Genomic DNA, 23,142 nt, shown 5'->3' on the forward strand with positions numbered 1-23,142 from the left:
ATGATTTGTAATACTAGATATTAACACATAGCTACTGTCACCAGTAGAACAAGACTGCAGCCGTGCCAATACTCCCAAGGTCCCTGCTTCTTATTGATTCACCAGCTGTCTGAGATTGCCCACCCGCACTCCCTGCAGCATCAGTTCTGTTTGTCCACCCAGAGGAAATCCAATAGTGCTCATAAATAGTGCTGTCCAGTCACTGGCGGGGGCAAAATGGAACCATGCTGTGTGTGTGTGTGTGTGTGTGTGTGTGTGTGTGTGTGTGTGTGTGTGTGTGTGTGTGTGTGTGTGTGTGTGTGTGTGTGTGTGTGTGTGTGTGTGTGTGTGTGTGTGTGTGTGTGTGTGTGTGTGTGTGTGTGTGTGTGTGTGTGTGTGTGTGTGTGTGTGTGTGTGTGTGTGTGTGTGTGTGTGTGTGTGTGTGTGTGTGTGTGTGTGTGTGTGTGTGTGTGTGTGTGTGTGTGTGTGTGTGTGTGTGTGTGTGTGCGTGTGTGCATGTATGTTAAGAGTCTAGAGTTGCTAACAAAGTAGAAGTAGAAAGTTTTTGTGTGTGTGTGTCGCCCACCTGCTGTGTTTCCAGAGAAACAATCATAACCAAGATGCTAATTGTTTAACTGAGGAAAGCAGTGCCATAGATTCTTGTTTAAAGCTATGCAGAGGCAAGCATCCTCATCATCACTCTATCTGCTCCAGAGGCACTTCTGGCTTTCTTTCTGGTAACTTTGACCTAAAAGTTTTGTAGAAACAGAAGGAAACTTCTCTCTTTGGACACATTAATAGAGTGATTACATTACTAGGGTTGAAATGAACATTGATTTCTTCTGCTAAAAGCAAATTGATATGCAGCAGACATTTCTTGTGGAGGCTGAAGTTTATCACCATACCAGCTAGAGATGAGACTTGCAAAATTCATATTGCATTTGAGGAAAAAAAAAAAAAAACTTAACTCAGGAGGAACAACAGTTTATAAACAGATCAATCCAATCTGTATTTGTATAGTTCAGATGAAAAAAAAACATTGTTATTAGTCTTCTACCAAAGAGAGGTCCTGCAATCATAGCAGTAGTTCACTAATGTCACACTAAGACAACGTGCTGTTCTGTATAGAGGCATGAAGATGTGGACTGCTCTTCCATCAGACATTACCAGTCTAACCAGTAAAACAGTTTTTTTAAGAAGACATTTCTAATGGCACAGAGACTCTGTTGAACTTATCAATTGCTGCATAATATCAATATGTGATCATTAATGTAGAATCTCTTGGTCATTTTTAAGTGTATATGCAATAATAATAATAAGATTTATCCAACACTGTATTTTATTGATTGCACATATATTATATTATATTGTTGGCAGATGTGATATAACCTTTCAAGGTTCAAGGTGTCTTTATTATCCCAGAGGGGCAATTTGATATACAGCCAGCAGTACATGATTTACAATCGCTTCATCTTTGTCTTCTTGCTTTGTACTCTGCCTGTTACTGTGTTTTTATTACTTCTCTTTTTTGACTTCTTCGGTTCTGCCCTGGACAGTTAATGATGTCATTTGTGTGGATTTTGATTTTCATATTTGTATGAGATGACTCCAGGAAGAGTAGCTGCTACTTAGGTAGTGACTCATTAGCCAAATGAATAAATAAGCAAATAGCCGTTATGGGAGGAAGTTATTATGATGAAGAACAAATCCTTCAGTCTTAAAAATTAAACCAGGCGATACATTCAGATTCTGGTTTGTCTTCAAAAAGAAGTCTGAAGTTTCTTTATTTTATTTTCAAAACGTCTGTGCAGTGGACTGGTGAGTTCATAAGTATAACTGATTCTGAAGTTGACAGCTGTCTTCCTCTGTCGTGTCATTCTCTGCAGAGGTCACGTTAACCTGACCATGCTTGGAGCCATGCAGGTGTCTAAACACGGAGATCTAGCCAACTGGATGATCCCGGTAAGTTTAGCGTTGCGGGCACACATCACATCTGTTTTCTGTTTTTCACATGTTTGCGTCCTGCTCTGTCTGCTGTGTATATAACATGACATCACCTGTACCAGGCAGAGGCCGTCTCTGAAGGCTTCCTGTGCTCTCTTATTGATTCACCTGTATTTACTGACTTGCATATTGTGTCATCAAGGACACGCACTGGGACATGGTGTGTCATCAAGGACACACACTGGGACATGGTGTGTCCTTTGAGTTCAGACTGCTAACTGTATCACGTCTGAAACTTTAAATGTGTCAGTTCCTGCATATTACTCATATTTCTAATATTTTCTCAGATTTTTTTTTAATGATGAACTTAATGAAGACTTGTCGATGAAGAAAAAAATGACTGCATCTAACTGCTTCCCTTCACTAAAGACCAATGCTTTGTTTATTCTCTCCAATAATCATTTTCAGTTATTGCAATCTAATAACCAAAGTCACATCTTCAGTAGATATACACTTAATACACTGCTTTGCTTACAAGTTCCCATGTTTTTAGAATGTATCTCAAACATTGTCTGCAAAAGGTAAAGAAAGCAACTTCAGTGTGACGGCCAACTGAAAAAATGAACAAGCATCTTTTACAGAGGAAGCAATGAAGAGTGATCATGTAACATGAAACGTGCACATTTCTAAGATGTAACAACAGTCAAACCTGACTCTCAATGGATGAACAGCTCTATGATCAAAATATCCTTTTAAGATTTTACCTCCAGTCCTGCAATAATTCCAATGACGGTTCTTCTCCAGTCTGGGGTGCAGCCATGAAGACTGCTTTAGGTAGGATGGGAACAAAAGAGAGGCGTGTGGTTCTCTTCTTCACCCACATGTTCAGAAGAAGCAGAGGGCGAGACATGACTCGTCTTATTTACCAATCTTTGTTTTAGAAGTTATGACGTCTGGTGCAGATTCATCGTCAGCCTAATGTTTACTTGAAGTCCTCTTACAAAATTCACAATACTTTGCTGTGCTGTCCTCTCCCCAACACCCCCCCCCTCCCCCCCCCCCCCCCCCCTTGGGGCATCGGCCTGACTTTGGGAATCACTGGTGTAATGTCTTCTTCACCATAATCAAGTTTCTGCATATTGACTTGTTGAAATGAGAATTTGGAATGACGGGGTTGTTGAGGGTACAAATATTTGTTGTCTTCTCTTCTGCCACAGTATTTATCTTTTGCTCAGTAAGATATAATTGTATTCTCTTGATAATTTCACACATTTTCGATTTTGGCATTTCATAAATATGACATGTCTTTGTTGAAGCAGATTCATTCAGCACACAGATATGCTTGTAAGGGGAGCAAGGTGTGTGAGCCCCCGGTGTAATGGGTGTCCAACGTCATGGCTAGATGTTTGATCAGGTCAATTTATCTTAAGTCCACAGTTGACACAGTCGTCCTCTTCGATTACTAAGGTCAAGAACCCATTAAGAGCCTGACTACAATAAGGCAGAGCTGGGTCAGAATGGCCTCTGGCACATGACTGCATGACTGCAGTGCACAGTCTAGGTTGATTCAGCAAAAGCATTTTCTTCTAGACGCTTCTTTTCTATGCAGCCTAGTGGATACAAAGTGTGTGTTGAAGATGTTGATTGTACAGAGACCTTGATCTAACATTGTCTGCACATTATGTAAGTTAGCATTGTGCACAGGAATACTGTAAGTGATGGTGAGCTGTAATTCATTTTCTCTTTACATTTCCAGTTGCACTTGTTTGTCGAGGTGATTGCTAATTAACCAGCGCTTGATTGAGGTAGCTATGTGCATTAAGACCTGCACTGGAGCTTATAATTCATTAGCAGGGGGGGGGGGTTTATCTCATTTGGCCATTTAGGTGTTAGGCAGTTTTAAAGCAGAATTTTCCAGCAGCACAGGCACACGTACCTCTGCCCCTACCTACGCTTCCATCTTCATTGTTCCTCTCTTATAAAAGGATGGAAGAAGAGAATCACATGTCCCACCTTCTCTGACAATGAAAATGATCCACTATCTATAGATCGGTACGAAGCGTGAAATTGGAAATGTTACGTAGGCGTAGGGCATGCAGCATTCTCAGCGTGATTATGTTGCTTTTGAACGCTTTTAATATGCAAAGTGCAGATGAACATTTTCCAGTTGAGGGCTTTGAAATGCTTTTACATCTCCACTCGGCCTGAAATATCAGGGAGAACAATATTGGGAGAAGGGATAATAGAATAAAGCGTTGTATTTTGGATTTGGTCCACTATTTTATTCGTAAGCTGCTGTCGGAGCTTTATGAAGCCGTCATACAAGTCTTGCACCCAGCTGTTCTCAGGAGATACGGATGCTGATGTTTCCTCCCACATGTTCCTCTGCTCAGATTTCAAGACCGGAGAGACATAAACCTTTCATAAGTTCGAAAGACATATTTTACTTTTATGATTGGGTTTCTGCTTCTTGTTTTCACTTGCCTTGTCAATCAGATCTGGTAAATTCAGGGACACTAAATACGTTCAGGTTTACAGAAGTAATAACTATGTATCTGGTCAATTACAACAAGAGAATTCAGTGTAAAAGTTGTTGACTTTAATCAGAGAAAACAAGAGCTACATGTGTTATATTCCCAAACCCCTGTAGGCTCAGTGTAACAGCAGCTTAAGTGCCGCAGTCTCCTGAGCTACTGACTATTAAAATGCAGTTTGTGACTGAAGTGCACATGATAAGGAATAATAACATCTTAAGTTAAGGGGCTCCTTAAAACAACTGTATTCACTATCCTACTGTATGGTGGCCACAGATCTGATAGTTTAGTCAAGGTGTGTGCTTCCACTGGCTCCGCTGCGCTGCGTCTCAGCTCCGGCAGTCCAGAGCCCTCCGCGACAGATACGCAAGGCTTCTATTTTGAGCTCCATTGTACTTTGGAAGTAGAATTTGTTTTCTTGTGTTTCTAGAAATATTAAGACTAATTGCTACATATCAGTTGTCGCTATTGCAGGTCCAAAACGTTTAAAATCAAAACATACAATAAATGTGTTTATCATTCATTATTGGATTGATCCTGTACTGGCCACATTATAACCTGTTTGGTTAGAAGTTCCCACTGAAATGTGTATAAAGTTCATTAGTCACTGTTGGAAAACAAAGTGTTGGTTGTAATTCCTCCATCTGCCGTACACTGAAAAACAGAAATGTTTTCCAATCACTTTGAACACGATTTCTATTGTCTCCCTGTCACATAACATGTCTCCCTCTGATTCTTGTCATTAGTTGTCGGGGTAACGAAGGCTTGTGGCGGTCCGTGGCTATGTTATTAAATGGCGAGTCATTCGTGTCAGACAGCGGAGACTGTCAGAGAATTTGAGGGGGAGAGAAAGGAAGCCAGTTGGTTTGGGAACTCTTGGATTGTGAAGGGGGTCATTTTCTGTGCTGTGTCTGCCACTGAGCGGAAAGTGTACACTTGCAAAACAAATGAGGGTTTTCTGTTGCCATGGCAACAAACAAAAAAAAAGAGCAAACCACTATGTCTGCAAAGACAAATAAAGCACTTGTGAAAGCATGCTTCCCGTGATGCTGATCTCATGTTTTAGTGCAACAGTAGAATCATTCAGAAGACGGAATCAGAGCACAGTGTGTCATAGAAAAGATTATCTTCTGAACCTTTTATCAGCCCCTTACGGTGTAGAGGATGAATGCACTTTCATATAAAAAGGAAGAATTCACAGACTTTCAATCACTATACGTGTTTCCCTGTTGTACAGAGAATCATTGTGTGAAAGATTATGAATCCAGTTTTGTAGCCGTTCCATTCGTACTCTTCTAAAAGCCTTTTTAAGTCTTCTATAAAAAAACCTTAGATTTTGCCGTTGTCATCTCACTGAGAAAGCCTTGTTGGTGGTGTGAGACTGAGTGTGTCATTGTCTCCACCCTCCTATGTTATGATAGGTGTCATCTCAGCAGAGCTTTGACTTAAGATGTCTAATGTTATCTGGGTTCTGCACCACTGATACTGCCTCCTGCAGGCCCCCCACACGATCTCTCTCTTAAGAAGCCGTTATATGACTGGATGCTCCATTACGTACATCCTCTCTTAACGCCTGTTTAAGTAGCATATCGGTAGGCTACAGTATATCTGCCTCTAGCATGGATTCTTTTCAAAGACATACTTGTATGAGGGGTAAAAAAAAAACAAGTGAATGTTTTATGAGGGGGGAAAAGACCACCTGTGGGAACCAGTGCTAACAGACGTTGTCATTACTTGCTCCAATGTGAAGATGTGAAATTAAAAACTACAAAGCTAACATTAAAGTTCCTTTTGAATCCTCATACTTGCTGTACCTAATCCTTTTTGCAAACCTGCAATTAATGAGGTTTTCTGTAATGCATTATGAAAAACAATGGGTAAATTGATATTTCCCTGTGATTCTATTTGAGCATCTGAACAATTCTTCTGAGGGTCAAATTAGCACTAAAGCGTTTTCATGTTTCTTCGGCTCCTGCTAATGAAATGTGTCAAGATACAAAGGTTCAGGTGTCCTACTGCCCCCATGGTGCCAAGATTACAGCATGCAAATTGACATTTTCACAGTGAGGAAATGAAAAACCTTTGGGGCTTTCAGTCAGACCTGGAAGGTTAAAATCATCAAAGCTGTATTAATTAAATGACTTAATTGCCCACAATGTTAAAAAAAAAAAAAAAAATTGGTGTAATATGCAGAGGATATTTCCTCACATGAATCCCATTTAAGTGAAGTCAAGCAGTTTGTTTGGGTACAAAGCAACATGCTCTGACTGTCTATCCACTTAAGATCCATTTGAAATAATAGTGTTCTCTTAATCTAGGAGGCAGAACAGGTTCTCAACACGTTCCTTTCTAACTTTGTAACGTGTTCCTCTGTCATACATACAAAACAAGTTATTTGGTCCACCTTGCAAGTCTTATGTATGCACTGATTACCTAGAGTTCTTTTATGTTGAGGTGCCTTATGAAAATGTGACTCCTTACGTTCACTAATTGTGTGTTACTCTTTGCATGTGTATGTGTGGGACGTATCTTTGTGCGCAGGCATACATAGACTTGTGCCTTATAAGCGTGTGATTCATCTTATTAGAGAAGTGTGTTGATATAATATATAGTGTATTCCATTTTTTTGTTGTTTAACAGTTTGCACATTCTGCAGCTCTCATCATAGCAGCCTAAACAACCACTTGCTAAGCTGTCAATCAGAGAAAAGCAATTACCAATCCTCTCAGCAATTCAGGTCACTGGCAAGCAGGGGAGCCAATACGTGTCATTAGGTGTTCACAATATTGTTATTATAGTGTTATCTAAGGAACAAGGTCATAAGCATTAGTGAGACATTTGACCATGTGCACATGCACACATACTCAGGGAATGAACTCGATTGCTGTTCCTGTAGCTTGACTGTCACTAGGATGCTACAAAGGCGCTGTAGCTGTCTCGTTTCAACTGCTTGTCCTTGATGTAATTTCCTTTAAATGCTCACTGTTGTTTTGACTCTAGTTGATCATAATGAGTCTGGTAATGTACTATGTAAAGTTGTTCTCTGGTTTTCTTACAGCTACCTACCAGCTGAGTGGTATATGTACGCAGGTGTTTGGCTCACTACACCAGGTCAAAGAGTGCTTTCTTTCTGGGGCACCTGAACACACCACCTAGCACTCACATACTTAAAATGTAATCAACATTGATTGTATGAAAAGGGATGCCATTTTCTTTCTGACCACTGAAGGAATAAAAGATGGTGAATTGTGTTAAAAGGTTTAAAGCCAAAGTGGACGGTACTTTAATAAAAGATAGAAGCTGTTTTAGTTTGGGATGTTTTATGAGCTGTTACAGTAAGACACTCTCGATTAGTGTTTTAGATGATAAAAGTTAATTAAAAAGCAGCCTCTCCCATATCCTCAGCTTGTGCTTTTCCTCACTTCCTCTACCCCGCCTCTCCTCTCCCAGCCCTCCTTCCGTTCTCTGTTGATATCTTCTCCACCCAGCTGGCCTCCCCGGAGGCAGACAGCATCCTTATGATGCACCACACTCGGCATATATATCCTCTGGTTATCGAGCACAGAGCAAAGCAGGCCCTTCACATGATTGATGAGCAAATGGGATTTTAATTCAGTTTACTCAGCCGTCACCCTATGGCCATATCTGCATGTCAGTTGTCCATATTTGGAAACCTTCTTTATTAGGGACAATGAGAGACTGGGAGCCAATTTTTCAAACGGCCAGCAGTTCTTTTACTTGTTATTTTAAAAAGTTGTGTCTTTGTTCCCTTTAAAAATTCTAATAAATACTCAAAACTTTACATTTTGTAAAATAATATATACATATAAGTCGATTGTATCCACTCCAAAACACTGGACAACATTTGAATTGCTTGTTATGAGCATAAGGAACATTCAACCCCAGTTCTATATCTCTACTATCACCGATGAGGAAAGAAGTATTAAGGAAAATATGACCACAAAAGAAGCTGTCTTAGCTGCCACAATATTATTGTTAATGCAATGAAGCAATTATTTATAGTCAAGGATATCATGTTACTCATGATAATGATTATTCCTCTAGAGATTAAACCTTTTTATTATTTTTACAAACACACACACACACACACACACACACACACACACATTAACATCTCACCAACACAACTTAATGAACCCTGATTTGTTTTAAAAGAATGCTCTATTAACTGCTCTGTACTAATTGTAATTGTCTTTTCTATGTTATCGTTAAAGTGTTTTGTCTTGAGCCTTGGGCACAGAATCACCTTTTTATTTCTTCTTGAGTATAACCATATTTAACTCTGCTTTCAATTTAAGGCCATTAGCAGTTATAACAAACCGAGACCTCGCAGTCAACCTCTGTTTACACCCCGCTATCTCCTTTTAACATACAGCCGCGAATGGCTCCACTGAAAACACCAAGATGGCTTCTGTCATGATACTAAACTCATCAGAATGCTGAAGTGCTGTTGCTGCCGCATCTTGCGTTGACCTTTAATAGCTTTAGCCATTAAATTCCAAGTCATAATGCCACTGCCTGCCTGAAATGTATCAAGATTGGTGAGCTTTTGAGGACTCATGACTCATATGCCTTAAGGTTTGGTTCACACAATTACAAAAAGCATAATTTCTTTTTTCGCCTCTGTTGGTATCTTTTCGTGCAGATTGCTCAGGTTTAATTTGCTCAGGTTTGGAGACAGCTGTCAGTGACATTTCTGCCAGTGGCGTGATACAAAGGCGGTGAATGTAATTTAGTCTGAGGGGCTCACAGCATGAAAATACCCGCATTAAGAAAACTGAAGAGCAACATATTTTCTTTCCAGAAAAAGGCTTGCTACAGTTTTAAGTGGACATACTATTTTTGTTAAGTTCTGCTATGCATTGATGATGACATTATGTCTACTACACCCTTGGTATGTTCACTATCGTATGAAACAAAAAAGTCACAGGTACTCCTCACCATATTGAAAACAAAAGTGCATGTGGGGGGGAGAATACATAATTCACTTGTGTGATTTCAGCTTTTGTAGTGCTGCCTCTCTGAACAAACCACATTTTTCTAATGCACAAGATCCTTTTTAATTTCTTCCTCCTGTTCTTTGTCTCATTGTGTGAAGCATCTCAAGCTCTGATTTGTAAAGGGTAAAACAAAGCTTTACAAGGCACAGAGCTTTAGAAGATATCCTTGCATTGAATTGACAAAGCCACAGAGCTGGAGACTTGTATGTCTTTTTTTTTATTGAAGACGGAGGAGGAGTTGTGTTTGGGAGAGCTTTCTACTCATAGGAGCGATACAAAGAAAAACATGTTTTTATCATTTCCTTCTAGCCTTCTAAATGAATGCTTTTCGTTTGTATGGTTTTATTTGTTGAACTTTGTGATATCTTTTTGACGGCATTCTTCAGACAGGTTAGGGTTTCAATGTTTCAGTGGTTCATCTTGTTTTATAAATAGGGTGGTCATGAACTCACCCTTTTTTTTTTAAATCATTTTTGTTCATAGGGTAAGATGGTGAAAGGAATGGGGGGAGCCATGGACTTGGTGGCTAGCGCTGGGACCAAGGTGGTGGTCACCATGGAGCACTCAGCTAAGGTCTGTATACATGTAGGAGTGTGTGTGTGTGTGTGTGTGTGTGTGTGTGTGTGTGTGTGCGTGTGTGTGTGTGTGCTTTTATCATGCAACATTAACATTACAAATTACCCCTAAAGACCCGTCTCAGGGAAATCAGGACTATTAGATTGCCAATTTTCTATTCCTGTGTAGAACCTTCCCCAGTGCACTTGTATCTGCTTCCACAGTAATGACTGAGTGTTATGACTGCTTAAGGATAATTCTGTTAATGGATCGCTTAATGCCTCTTTACCAGAGAGCGCCAACTCTGTCCTGATGAGGCTTTGTGCACAAACCGTCTTTGGATGATTTAAATACAAGTCTAGAATTGGACTCGGGAACAGCTGATTAGTTAGACTTGTGCTGCAGCTACAGCTGAATAACCACACTCGGCATAATCTGACAAAAGCAACAGAAAAAAACTATCCAAACGAATGGGTTTACAGTTGGAAAACTCAAACTGCTATGATGCAAGGACAGTGTAACATTCAGTGTTCATAGAAGCATGCTGTTTTGTCCTAATGGGAGCCTGTCTGGCGCCCAGCTATGTTCCAGATGGTGCAGCAGGTGAGCATAAATCTACTGCCCTGAAGCCTGTTCTCTTCATGATGGGGAGGGAGGGGTGTGTGATGTATGATGTGTGTTTCTCAGACAGCGTCAGAGGCATTTGGATATGTGCCTTTTGTTAAAGGTGACTGGCGGGGATACTGAGACACGCATATATGTAGAGAATATATATTTCCTTTTGGGCAAAGCATTAGGACACATAACAAACTGTTTCCCAGGATATGTTTTGTAAAATGTAAGATAAATCCCTGCACCTCTAAACACTTTAAGAAGAGACTGATTCCTTTATGTTAACCAACTACCTGTTTCTCTCTTAGGGGGGGAAACACAAGATATTGGAGAAATGCATCCTGCCTTTGACAGGAAAGCAGTGTGTGGACCGGATCATCACAGAAAAGGTGTGTTGATCTGTTTTTGAATGTATATTTTTGTAGACAGTACGCATGCATTCTTTTTATGTGCTAATACAGTATGTCGCAGTCATCCGTCATTTGAATAGAAGTGGTTAGATAAACAAGACATGCATGAATGGATGGGTGAGCCATTAGTCATAAACTTACACTGCATACTAAAAGATGCTGCACAGTCAGAACCAAGTGAGTAAGCCATGGCCGTGCAGTGTGCATGTCCTGGTTTTCAGGACCATTAAAGGTGTAGTAGTTCTGTATGTTGCAACAGAGTAGCATGGTTAGCTGGAAATTACATTTATTGAATTAACCCTAATTGAATCAGTTGATTTGTGTGAGGATGCCTGGTATTGATTTTCTTGTGTTGTGTTTTTTTTCCCTCATAGTAGGGTTTGTGTTTCCCTTCATGAGTGTATATGATGAACATAGGTTCATAACTTCCAAAAATTGGCTTATCAGTCACTCCCTGCTAAGTGCTAAGGCTAGCTCTTTAACTTAGTACAATGCCAAATAGATGCAGCAAGAAATCCAGCCAGTCTCTCAGATGACTGGAGTAGATCCTGAAATATGTTCTAATTCAAAAATAGACTTTGAATCATGAATCCAGAATCATTTTGAATCGAAAAGAGATTCTGAATCGAATCGTGACCCCAAGTATCGATATCGTCCATAATCGTATTGTTAGACGCCCAAAGATTCCCAGCCCTAGTGGGTGGATATGATTTAAAGTGTTGTGTTTGAAATACCTGTTTTAACTGAAACGTAAAACTTTCTAATCATCTGTTTCTGAAAGTAGCTGAAGTCCGTGCTGTTCTCACTTGACTTCAATATTTGGAACCTCAGTATGAGATTGTCAAGAAAACAGATGGACTAAGACCATGAGTAAGACTGTAATAAAAAAAAAAAAAAACAAGCTTACAATTTTAAAATTTAAATAGTTCAAACTTACTAAATGCAAATGATTCCTGTGCACAGGAACTTGTTCTTCAAAGTTTTGGCAGCCGCCGCCGACACAAACACAAACAAACGCTGACACAAACTCTTGAAGGAATCTTGGTGTTCATGGGTTACTTTTAATGACAGCTGTCCTTTTCTATCGGAAAGGTATCCTTATATGACTTCTTTCCCTGATTACGGACTCTATCCACTATCCTATCTCTACAATAAAGGCCTATCTCAGTGTTTCCCCTACCATTGAGATAGGTACTTTGCAGCCATGCAGCTATACAATATTGCCACCCAAATATCCTGATACCTTGCTCTATAGACACTCCAGACCACATACCACCCTATACCACCCCCTTTAGGTCAGACTGTTCCTAGCTACACAGAGACCTCCTGATCTCTATGTATGACATTTTTACAAACCCCTGAAGCAACCTTCCCTTTGTGTAGGAAATCCAGGAGGTCTTAAAGCTTGTAAAGAAATGCTTCTAAATAGATCACTTTTTGAGGAAGCATGTATTACACTTGGGGACGTGCCCTATGGAGCAGAAGGGGGGTACGATTCCCATTTTCAAAAACTGGGTGCGCTCTCGAAAAAGCTTACAGCTCAATCTCTTTGAAAAAGCGTATGAAACTAAGCCTGCAGGCAAATCTCCAACGTCTTCATTTAAGCGTGAAGAGCTTTGTTTCTGCTCGGCCTTTGAATTTCATCAGCACCCCGTGGTTTGAGATCTGCACATATGAAGGCATGAAAAGCATTTGTAACCATTTTGAATACAGCCCTCATGTACAGCCATATGTTGCCATGTCTTAGCACATATGATGAAGGAGGAGGGGCCCTAGCTGTGAATGAGAATGAGTAATGTGTTATCATTAACATCCCTCTGCTGTTGTAAATCATTTGAGCAAGCAGGATACTCCACAAGTGTCAGAAAGTGTCAGAATGGTGCCAGGGCAGAGTTTTCTTTTAGAAGGTGAATAAGCAGACAGTAAGCAGGAGCCCATGGTTGAATAAAAGAAAGAAAAGTGAGGATGGAGGAGAGGTCAAAAGAGCAGGTAGAAATGCTGACCGGGAAAAAAAAAAAGTGAAGAGAGTGAAGAGCTTTGTTGTGGTGTAGTTTGTGTGTTCTCTGGTTAACATCATGTAAGTCTCTGGTGGTTACTCTCTTTGGAACCGGCTCATTGAAAACCTGACCTCTCAGGAGCAGAAGTCCTGTTGTGTCTCGTGATTTATTTCCCCCCTTCATTTTCCTCCTGTTCTTTTTACTCTGCTGGTATTTGTTGTTTTTGTATCACATCCCTCACCCAGCGGAATTCTGTCAATATTTATAAAGGTTAAAGCTCTTTCTACTGACTTGCAAACACAGGTACCACCTCCTCTTTTACACCCTCCTCAATCCTTCCTGCTGTTCCTTCTCCTTCTCTTTCTCCTTCTCCCTCTCCATCAGTTAGTCATCTCCTCTGTATGTTTTGCATCTTCTTTTATTTTTTACTTTCTTCGCAATTAAATGAAGTCTTAATTTCTTTCTTTTATAACCTCCTCATTTCCTTTCCTCTCTATCAACACATTATTCATCTTTTCCTCTGTGCTGTTACTCTGACCTCAGCATCCCTGCTCCTTTATTAATTCGTTTGGTGCCATGGCTGTTGCTCTGTGAATAAAATTTAGAAATGTCTCTTTCCTCTACATGACTTTCATATCCAAACCAAAAGGGTATTGTACTTTTTCCACACACTGTTCTTCTTTCCAATGCTCCTTTGACAATAAATACCGATCTCTGTTTGTTGTTTGAAATGGAAAAACTGAACCTTTTAAAAATGCTGACATACTTTATGTCTCTCAGCCTCTCAGATACTGTCAAAATAATTCATTTTGGTATCAATTTTAGAAGACAAACATTTGATTGCCACAGGCTCTTGCTGCGATTGCTTGTGGAAAATCAATAAACACACTGAAGGTGTTTCCATGTTGAAATTATTTTTCTGTTTCAGTCAAGGAGCACAAGTCTAAAGTGCAGGGATTTGATTTTGTCACTGCAGCAGCTTCAGAATTAGTATTGTTAGCTTGGTTAGCTGCAAGCTCGCACTACAGATGACTACATTAGGACTTTCTCTACTCAGGAGCCATAGAGGAAAATGGAAATTTAGATCATATTGAGTATGTGGCTTAAGAGAAAGACAACTAAAGGACTGCAGATCACTCAAGGTGTCACAGTATTTTTCTCAAACTGTCATCTTGTGCCAAACACCAAATCTAAATTCCCTCAGGCTTTCTTTCTTGAAGCTTCTCTCAAAAATTGTTTGTGATTGATGTTTTCCTCGCTCAAATACCCGAGGGCAGCCATAATTCACATTGTGTGAGAAACACAATGTGCCTTGATCAGCGGGAATTTTAAACGATGCAAGTAACCTCTAGACTCCAGAGTGTATGTGTGATCATGTTGTGTAACAATTGAGTTTGATCAATAAGAAAACAGAAAAGTCAGCACACTCAATTTCCTTCAACGCTTTATTATATGGGTAGAGCAGCAGCATAAAAATCAACTACAGACGTGTTTCAGCATAAAGCCTTCATCAGGGTTGCAGACAATCATATGATACGATACATTTTATTGTCCCCTTGGGGAAATTTGTGCTGCTTCCACTCGAATCAATTCATAAAAATAATAGAAAAACACATCCACAGTGAGCAGAAATGTCCCTTACTTACAAGAAGTCTTAACCACTCCGGGCTGCCCTGTCGAACTGGAAAACAGTCCAACACATCAATAGATATGGACACCTAGAAAAATATGAACATCTTTACAAACGCTAATAAAAGAAGAGCTGAAACGGGATGTAATTATAATAATGCATATGCCAGTGGACATTTTGGTGCTTAGAACATGTTTAAAAAAGGTGACCACTCTTGAAGATATTGAATCAGTAGTCTGCCTCTCAACTCCAGAAGAAGAAGATATAATTTATTCATCCTGCGAGGGGAAATTCAATTTTAAACTGTTGTTGAACATGCTACGCACACGGGCTGAAATATGCACACTGCACCAAAATACAGATCCTATGGACATGCACTAATGGGAAGATGTCAGAGTGAGGGGTCTGCCTACAGCGAGAGCTCCTGAGCTGGTGGGAGTTCAGTGGCCTACTCAAGGGCACCTCGGCAGTGCTCAGCAAGTGAATTGGCGCCTCTCCAATTACCAGACCAATTTCCAAATTTGGTACGCACCAGGACTTGAACCAACGACCCTCCGGTTCCCAACTCAAGTCCCTATAGATTAAGCCGCCCCTTGCATATATACAGCTTTAGTTACAATCTAAAGGTCTTTGTGTCATTATTTCCATGTTCCCAGTAGGGGCCGGCTTACAATCGCATGACGTCCGCTTGTAGCACGGGGCCCCAGTGTAGCCACACTGTCTATAGCTACGCCCCTTGGGTGTAATTTAACCAGTGATTCATCAGAAAGAAGATCGACAGTCTGCCCTGCTACTGTGTTTCTCTAAAGCAACTGTGAAAATAATGATTTTCCTGTGATCGATGGTAAACGCAGATCAATTAAGTCAGCTGTTAATTTACAGTCTAAATTTACCCATGATAAACGGATCCCTTACAGTCGTTAATAATATTACATGATGTGGAAGGAGGATAAAAACCAAACATCAATGTGCTAACCAGTCAATACAATAAAATGTTTGACAATAATTTCAGCTAATATGAATACACTGGACAGCAAACCAATGTGGATTTAATGTGGGAAGTGAAATGAAAACTCTTAATTCAGAATCATTTACAGAGATGAATAACACACAACAGCTTAACAATATAACACCTTTTATTTGTGTATCCAATAATACGAGGTTTGAAAGACTTGTGGGCTATGATAACATTTTTATTGTTGTGATCACTCGGGGAAACTTGGAGGAAGCCATAGAAAACAAGGGCTTTCAAACCCCAAAGCAAACACAGCCTTGTAATAAGCTTAATAACTGTTATCCTCAAGTAAATCTTTACATAATTAAATGTATATTTCCAAAATAAAAGAAAAAACTGGGGCCTTCCAAACCCTCCCCTGAAATGTTCTTTCCATTTCCAAAGGTGACCTAAACAAACACAACATCCCCTTTTTTCATGGTGGGAAGAAAGGATGCTCCTCCGAGTGTTTTCCTTAACAGTGCTGCAGTGATTTGAGACTGAGGGTGGTAGAAAAACCTGTTGCCTCAGGCAGGTCTCTTCTGCTTCTCTGTATGTTTGGACCTTTTATTTACTAGGACACCATTCCTTGTCTCTTATCCACAGCTGCCTTGTTTACAAGCCTGCTGGCTTGGAGCATTGCCATCAAAATGATGGATTGCTCTATATTTTGGTTCACAATATGAGCATCAAGTAAATTGGCCGTAGTGCTTTTCTGCAACGACTGAGATCTACATAAAAAAGTATTTCTGTATGTTCTCCTTTCAACTCATTCAGGGGATTATTTAAGGGGCGGGGGGGGGAGCACTCACTCATTTACAAATGAAGCAGAACTACTGGTGAATTATTCAATCATCATAATGGGCCCAGAAAAGTATTATCCATGGCAGTTTCCATAATGAAAGCGGCGCCACTGACAGCAATTATAATTGCAGCAAACCAAATTGAAACTCCTTTTATGGTCCTACTGTGAGTTTTTGTCTGAAATGACAACAACAACTATAAAAACGGCCCCTCGTACAGTAATTGCTCAAATGCATTGACAGGATGCAGAGCAAGCTGGTGAAGTGTATTTGTTTGAGGGTAAATGTTAATTTTCAAGTCTTCTCTCTATTGTATTCAAATTTGTCTGAAGCAACGAGTGGGCTGAACGATGGCGGCTTTTTTTGTTGTTGCTGTTACACAAGATTCAGCCCACCTCTCGCTAGACATCACATGGGTCGGACTAGCAGCTTTTTAGTGACTAACTGGCATCAGTCTGGTTAATGCTGGTGGTGACTCTGTAGACCTAAAAAAAAAAAAACGGTGACTCAGCAGTTTTACAAGAAAAGGCTGCTTTGAAACACAGCTTGTTTTTTTATATTCAAGTGTGATTTCAGAAACCAGGTCAGTCAATAGTTAATTACTTTTAAATGTACTGACTGAGACCCTTTTGTATCTTGGGCATTTATAGCTAGGTTGGTCAAACTACGAGCACCAATTCATATTACTCAGATCTGCACAGTGATGTAGCACCTACATTCACCACCCTCGGAACACTTTGACGAATCCTAAATTATCCTTAATCACTAGCGACATGTGTCTCGATTAGGGATGCATTTCAGCTTTTGTGTCGTACGCAGACGCTATTTCAATGTGACGTTCCATCTGTCTTGCTATATTGGAGTGAGATATCTGCCTCCTGCCCCGTCGCTGTGTGTGCGTGGTCCTAATGAGCCAAGAGTCCTGGCGGGCTTCGTCTGGATGTGACTGTGGCTCAGCCTGTCAGTCCCTGCTGAGAGAAGCAACAGGAAAAAACTCAGCTGTGTGAGTGTGTGCCTGGCCTGTCTGCACAGAGTATTTTCTGCATCGTGTGCATAAATAGATATAATGATATTGACCCAGATTCAGTTTAAAGGCGTATTGTATAAGCTGTTCTGTATGTTCATCTTGCTTATTTGGTATGGCAGACGTGTGTTGAGGAAAAAGGCGTCTGTAAACTGAAGATAACGGATTCAGTTTGAGACTTTGACTTATGTCCTTGGCAATCTTCAGCGAGGTTATAATTTAATTTCTGATGGTTAAAGGTGCAGCAGGCACCTGGGAGTTACATTGTCCTGTTAAGACTTAAAATTAACATTATAAAACTTGCCAATCCGACACTTCTACAGAATTAATAATTTTGAGAACACCCTTGATGCAACGTCTACTCCTGTAGGGTAAAATACATCCAAGGCTGTTACTGAAAATTATAAATCTAAAGTAAGATCAAATAAGATGTACTTTATTGTCCCCTTGGCGAAATCTTCCTTGGACTCCGTCCGGCTGCAGTTTCCAAACCGTACAGAATACAGAACAGTAAAGTAAGGTGTTTTACCGTCTGAAGATAGAGTTGGCAGTGTTAGGGGATATTAAAGACCAAAGAAAGCGAGCCAAAGCTAAAATGTGTTTGAGACAAGATGACAAACGTTAGAACTCTGAAGTCCCAAACACAGAAATAGCAAACTAATTACTTTGGCCCATAAAAGATGGCTTACAAAGGCCTGCTGCCTGGAGGTACTCAACACGCATTAATTAGTGTTTCAGGTAGTGTGTGTTTTTTTTCTTCTTTTTTCTTACCTTTTAAAAAGCAGTAAATGACTTCTTCTTTAAATCCTTCTTCTACCTTCTTTCTTCTTTAAGTCCTTCTTAAGGTCGTTTATCCTTCAGTGTAAATTGCTTAACACGATGCTTCACAGTGATTTACAACAGAGTTTCCACTTTTCTGTCTCAATGCCTTTGGCTTTTTGCAGTATGTCATTTCTCTTGAGAGACCTACAAATCCTCATTTATAGATAGTAGAGTAGTACTAATATCGGCCAATATTAGCATATCCAGTAACTATCGTATCGGCTAATTTTGTCGCAGATATAACTGGATTTATTCACCAGTCAAACAGCATTTAATTTGAGTATCGTTGTATTACACTAGCAGTTCTCTTTCACCAGAAGAGGGCGCTACATGGATTATAACAAGCGTCATCACTCTTCAGTGGTGATGCACAAACATGCACAGTTACTTTCCAGTTGAGTGACCATCTTCTCTTCATTATACATCTTTTCCACACGTGTTTAATAACTGCATTTGAGGGATCAACGCAATACATGAGTATGTCTATATCTATCTCACTCTACAGATTGAACCCAGATCTAAGAAAGATATCGGCCGAAATATCGGTATCTGATTTTTTTTCTCTCCCCAATATCGGTACCGCCCCAAAGATTCTGTATCAGTCAGGCCATAATAGATGTGTGCACTCTTCTTATTTTTTGGGGTAAATATATACTCATCTGGGTGTGAATCGTATCTGTTCATTTCAGCTTTGTAAATGTTTGCATTTTTGGAACAACTCCTCACCGTACTTGTGCACAAACCCACAAATGAACCATGGAAACTCACAGATTTATTCAGTGGTGGATGTTGTGGCTGAAGAGATGCTTCACCCTGTGTCGCTACGGCTTTCTTTTTTTTTTAACAGTCAAGTGGTGCAACAATTAAACTATGATTGCCCATTATTGTATAGTGGCCCTGATATTCAAGTATCATCCTTTGAATTGAAGCCCTGTAACTGATGTGTCACCAATGATTGCAGTGGGATTTTTTTTAACGCCCGTGGATGACACTGAAGTGGTACTCTGCCCATTCTGCCTGTGGCGGGGATTTTATTTGGGGTGTTTTGCTCTTTAAGGTTACTTTGATGATTAAGGCCCCCTCATCCTTGTCCATAACCGCAGTAGCCTTACATCATAGGGTTCAAACCCATCTGTGATCCAAATACTCTCACTGTTATGATTGTGTGTCTTATCATCCGCCTCCATCTGCCTCTACTTTAACATCTCGTTCCTTTTTGTTCCCTCCCTGCCTCCCTCTCTTTCTGCCCTGTTTCTGTTCACCAGGCTGTGTTTGATGTGGATAAGACAAAAGGCCTGACACTGATAGAAGTGTGGGAGGGGCTCACTCCTGAGGATATCAAGGCATGCACTGGCACTGATTTTGAGGTAAGCAACCAAACAGTTTGGCCACTGGCGCTGTATTTGATTTTCAAACTTCAAGTATCGTAACTGTGAGACATTTTCTTTTTTCTCCCCTCCCTCTGGTCTGTCCGTCTTGTAGGTGTCTCCTAACCTGAGGGCCATGCAGCAGATCTAGAAGAGCTTTAAAAGGATCTAAGAAGTGTTTGTGGCTTTCATTTCATTTCTCTGTGCTCCACAGTCGGTGACTTAACAGCCTGTAACGGGTCAAATAAGCCATAACAACACAAATGCTTGGTTCAGTTTCCTGAACAACAGCAATGCAAATATTAGAAGGATTAAGTGCTCACTCATATTCACTGAACTGGATTCAAATGATCTAAAACGCATGACTGTTATATTTTGAAATCTGGTCTGACAAACAAGAGGGAACATTACATTGCTGCCTCTGACACCTTTACGTTATTAACTGTTTTTTCTGATGTTTGTACAGCTATTACTAAATAATGCCATCAGAAAAATGACATGAAATTTCGTCCAGTGTGTAACTGTAGTAATCATATGAAGATAAGGGATGCAAACATTTGAAAGTGAATCATATTTACTGTAGACTGATGTGTTACTGCACCACGCTTTAAAGAGCTGAAAAGTTATGAAGTAAGATATTTTTTAAAAAGCGTGCTGTAGTTCAGAGGATTTTATATTCAGCACATAAGGGACAATGTATGTACGCGTTAACAGAACTGCTGAAGAATGTATAATATCTTTATGTTTCTCATTGTTTTGGAAAATGTAGAAATAACATCTGACTGAAACATGTGTGTAATAATCACATCTGCCATACTTTCTGTTTGATGTGTCTTTTCTCTCTAACTCATAGATTTACCAGTTATATATCAAACCATTCATTTGAGCCAGGAAACATGAAGCCTTATCATTTTGTGCTTGACATTTTCCGTCCCCTTCCTTCCCTTTGTACATACAATAAAAGGCAACCTTGTTTGCTGAGCTGAATCACTGAGACTTTGTTTTGTTTTTTTCTGTCTCCATCTGATAGTTCTGGATTAAAAGCTCATAAAGCCACACAATGATAACAAGAAGTAAATGACTGCTCTGTGAGGGATGGCTTCTGACACTGTACAGGTTGGAGCTTTTAATATACGGGATGGTGCTCTTGCATTGACATTCTTGATGTGACTTCTCCACTTGAGTACAGAGGGGGGGGGGCTGCCATTACCTGAGGGCTGTTACATAACAGCAGAACTCAGCTTGTGGGCTTTTAGGTTCAAGAAGATCAACTGGATTGGGTCATCAAGCAGGAAAATGGAAGAAAGTGACAGGAGCTCTTCCCACCGGCTGTTGGTGCTTCATTCGACAAATTGGAGTGGTACCCTTTAAGCCTCCATTTATTTAACCTGTTTCTAGAGAAGGAATTGTGTAACACTACTGGCTTTTACCTGAAAAAAAAAAAATACAAGCAAAGCACGACTCATGACATAGTCATTACGGTTTACAACATTTTGACTTCATCCGTTAAAAAACGCACAGTCGGTTGATTTAGTATATTATATGTTATGGACAATAAAGTGCTACCAATCCTCAATATTAGTCTTATTGTACTTTCATTAAGAAGCTCCATTCATTCGAACAGGAATTATTGTTATTTAAGTTTGATCCATGGTTTTACATCCCTACTGCTGAACAGTTTTCTTATTTGTTAGCGTGAAGAAAAAAGGATTGGCTTTGCCTTGTGTCATGATCGCATTACAAAAAGTGTTTTTGACATTTATTGGTAATTGTTCGTGCATTCAGTGTGACATCCAATTAGGAACAAAGTGACGATAAACCATAGCGATATCTGATCCACATCGAGCCAAGCATTCTATTTGACAGTCTGTTTATGGTTGTTTTGGTTATGTGTCGATATTGATCGTGTTCACAGTGGTTTAATATGATCCAACATTTGCTCTCACGTCCACACATACTGCTCACACGTTCTTTAACCATTATTACAAGCATTGGAGCTAAAAATCTGTCTTATTCATTGTTGTTGTTGCTGTATTCATCTCTCTCTTTCTGCCTCTCCCTCTATCCACTCTCAACCACTAACCCTAACCCTGGTTCTGCTTGAGGACTCCGCCTGCTAAAATGGACGTTTTCCTCACCACTGTAACTTTGCTAAATGTATGCTTAGTGCTCATGATGGATTAATGTTGGGTCTTCATAAATAATCTATTTAAGATTACGGTATAGACCTGCTATTATTGTAAAGTGTCTTGAAATAACAATTGTTATGAGTTGGAGCTATACAAATATTGATTGATTGATTGATTGATTGATGTCACTACTTCTCAAACATGGATACAAAAAAACAACCAAAGATAAAGCCAACCAGTTTGCTCCAAATGCATGTTTGACATTCCGGCCATCCGGTTATTTGTCAAATAGCCTATCAGATATTATGATTGATACATTGATAAAATGCTGTGTATGGTAAAACCCTCCATCTGCTACCACAATGACCTAGTTTTTCTTATTTCAAGGTGGCCAGCATGCTGATTATTACCACAGTGAATGTCTCAATTATACTCACTGTCACTGTCATATTACGTGCAGTAAAATGAACCACATGCCATAGGGTCCACCTATAGGTCAACAGACGTGAACTTCAGCATTGTTTTAATGTTCTACAAAAAAAAAAAAAAACGATATAGCCTAATGAATAAAAAAAAAAAAAAAAAAAAAGCTCTACCATCCTGAGGATAACTGCGGTTATGGCTTTCGACTCTTGGCTACTGTAAACAACTTCAACTGGGTGTGTGGAAACATTTTAAAGGATTTTATATCTTTTTCAAAGGGGTATTCGAGTGTGCGTCAATGTCAATTTTCCGTAATAATAATAATAATAATAATAATAACTTTATTTATATAGCACCTTTTAAAAACACAGGTTTACAAAGTGCTTTGACAAACAGCAAAAACAAAAACAAACTAAACCAAACACAGAAAAACATTAACAACAGTAAGAATATAACAGATGCAAAATACCAAAAATAATTAAAAACAATTCAACAGAAAAGAACCCAAAATGCACGATACACAACCAGACATATATAACCCAACCATCATAAGAACCATCATAAGAACCCCGTAGGCCAATTTTAATTCTCTCTTGTATGTTCCTACAATCATTACACGTGTTTCTTACTGCACTGCACTGATGGATTTTTTTTTGATGCCTTAGGAAATTAAAATGAAAACTATAATTTGGCTATATTTTTCATGTTCTATCAATGAAGGTGGCAGTGATACTGAAACACGCTGTCGTTACAGTGCGTATTTATGGAGAGCTTACCACCAAGTGTTGCCATATTAGACTCGCTTCAATGAGCAGCATTTTCACAATTGAGCTACCCGCCGACGTGTGCTGCTCAGTGGGGGGGGGGAGGGAGCTGTTATCAAACTAGTGTGTGTGTG

The 23,142-nt window shown here is 39.7% G+C and overlaps 1 protein-coding gene across 1 annotated transcript in view; it reads left to right on the forward strand.

Moving 5' to 3' along the window:
• oxct1a (3-oxoacid CoA transferase 1a) overlaps positions 1-20,679 on the forward strand; it is a 47,975-nt gene extending 27,296 nt beyond the window's left edge. The window contains exons 13-17 of the mRNA XM_020646466.3: positions 1,866-1,941; positions 9,962-10,051; positions 10,954-11,034; positions 19,591-19,692; positions 19,808-20,679. Of these exons, the coding sequence (XP_020502122.1) occupies positions 1,866-1,941; positions 9,962-10,051; positions 10,954-11,034; positions 19,591-19,692; positions 19,808-19,843 (385 nt within the window). The 3' untranslated portion in view covers positions 19,844-20,679. The remainder of the gene's footprint in view (positions 1-1,865; positions 1,942-9,961; positions 10,052-10,953; positions 11,035-19,590; positions 19,693-19,807) is intronic.
• The last annotated feature ends 2,463 nt before the right edge of the window (positions 20,680-23,142 follow it).

Source organism: Labrus bergylta, chromosome 2 (assembly GCF_963930695.1).
Source record: "Labrus bergylta chromosome 2, fLabBer1.1, whole genome shotgun sequence".
NCBI classification, from domain to species: Eukaryota; Metazoa; Chordata; class Actinopteri; order Labriformes; family Labridae; genus Labrus; species Labrus bergylta.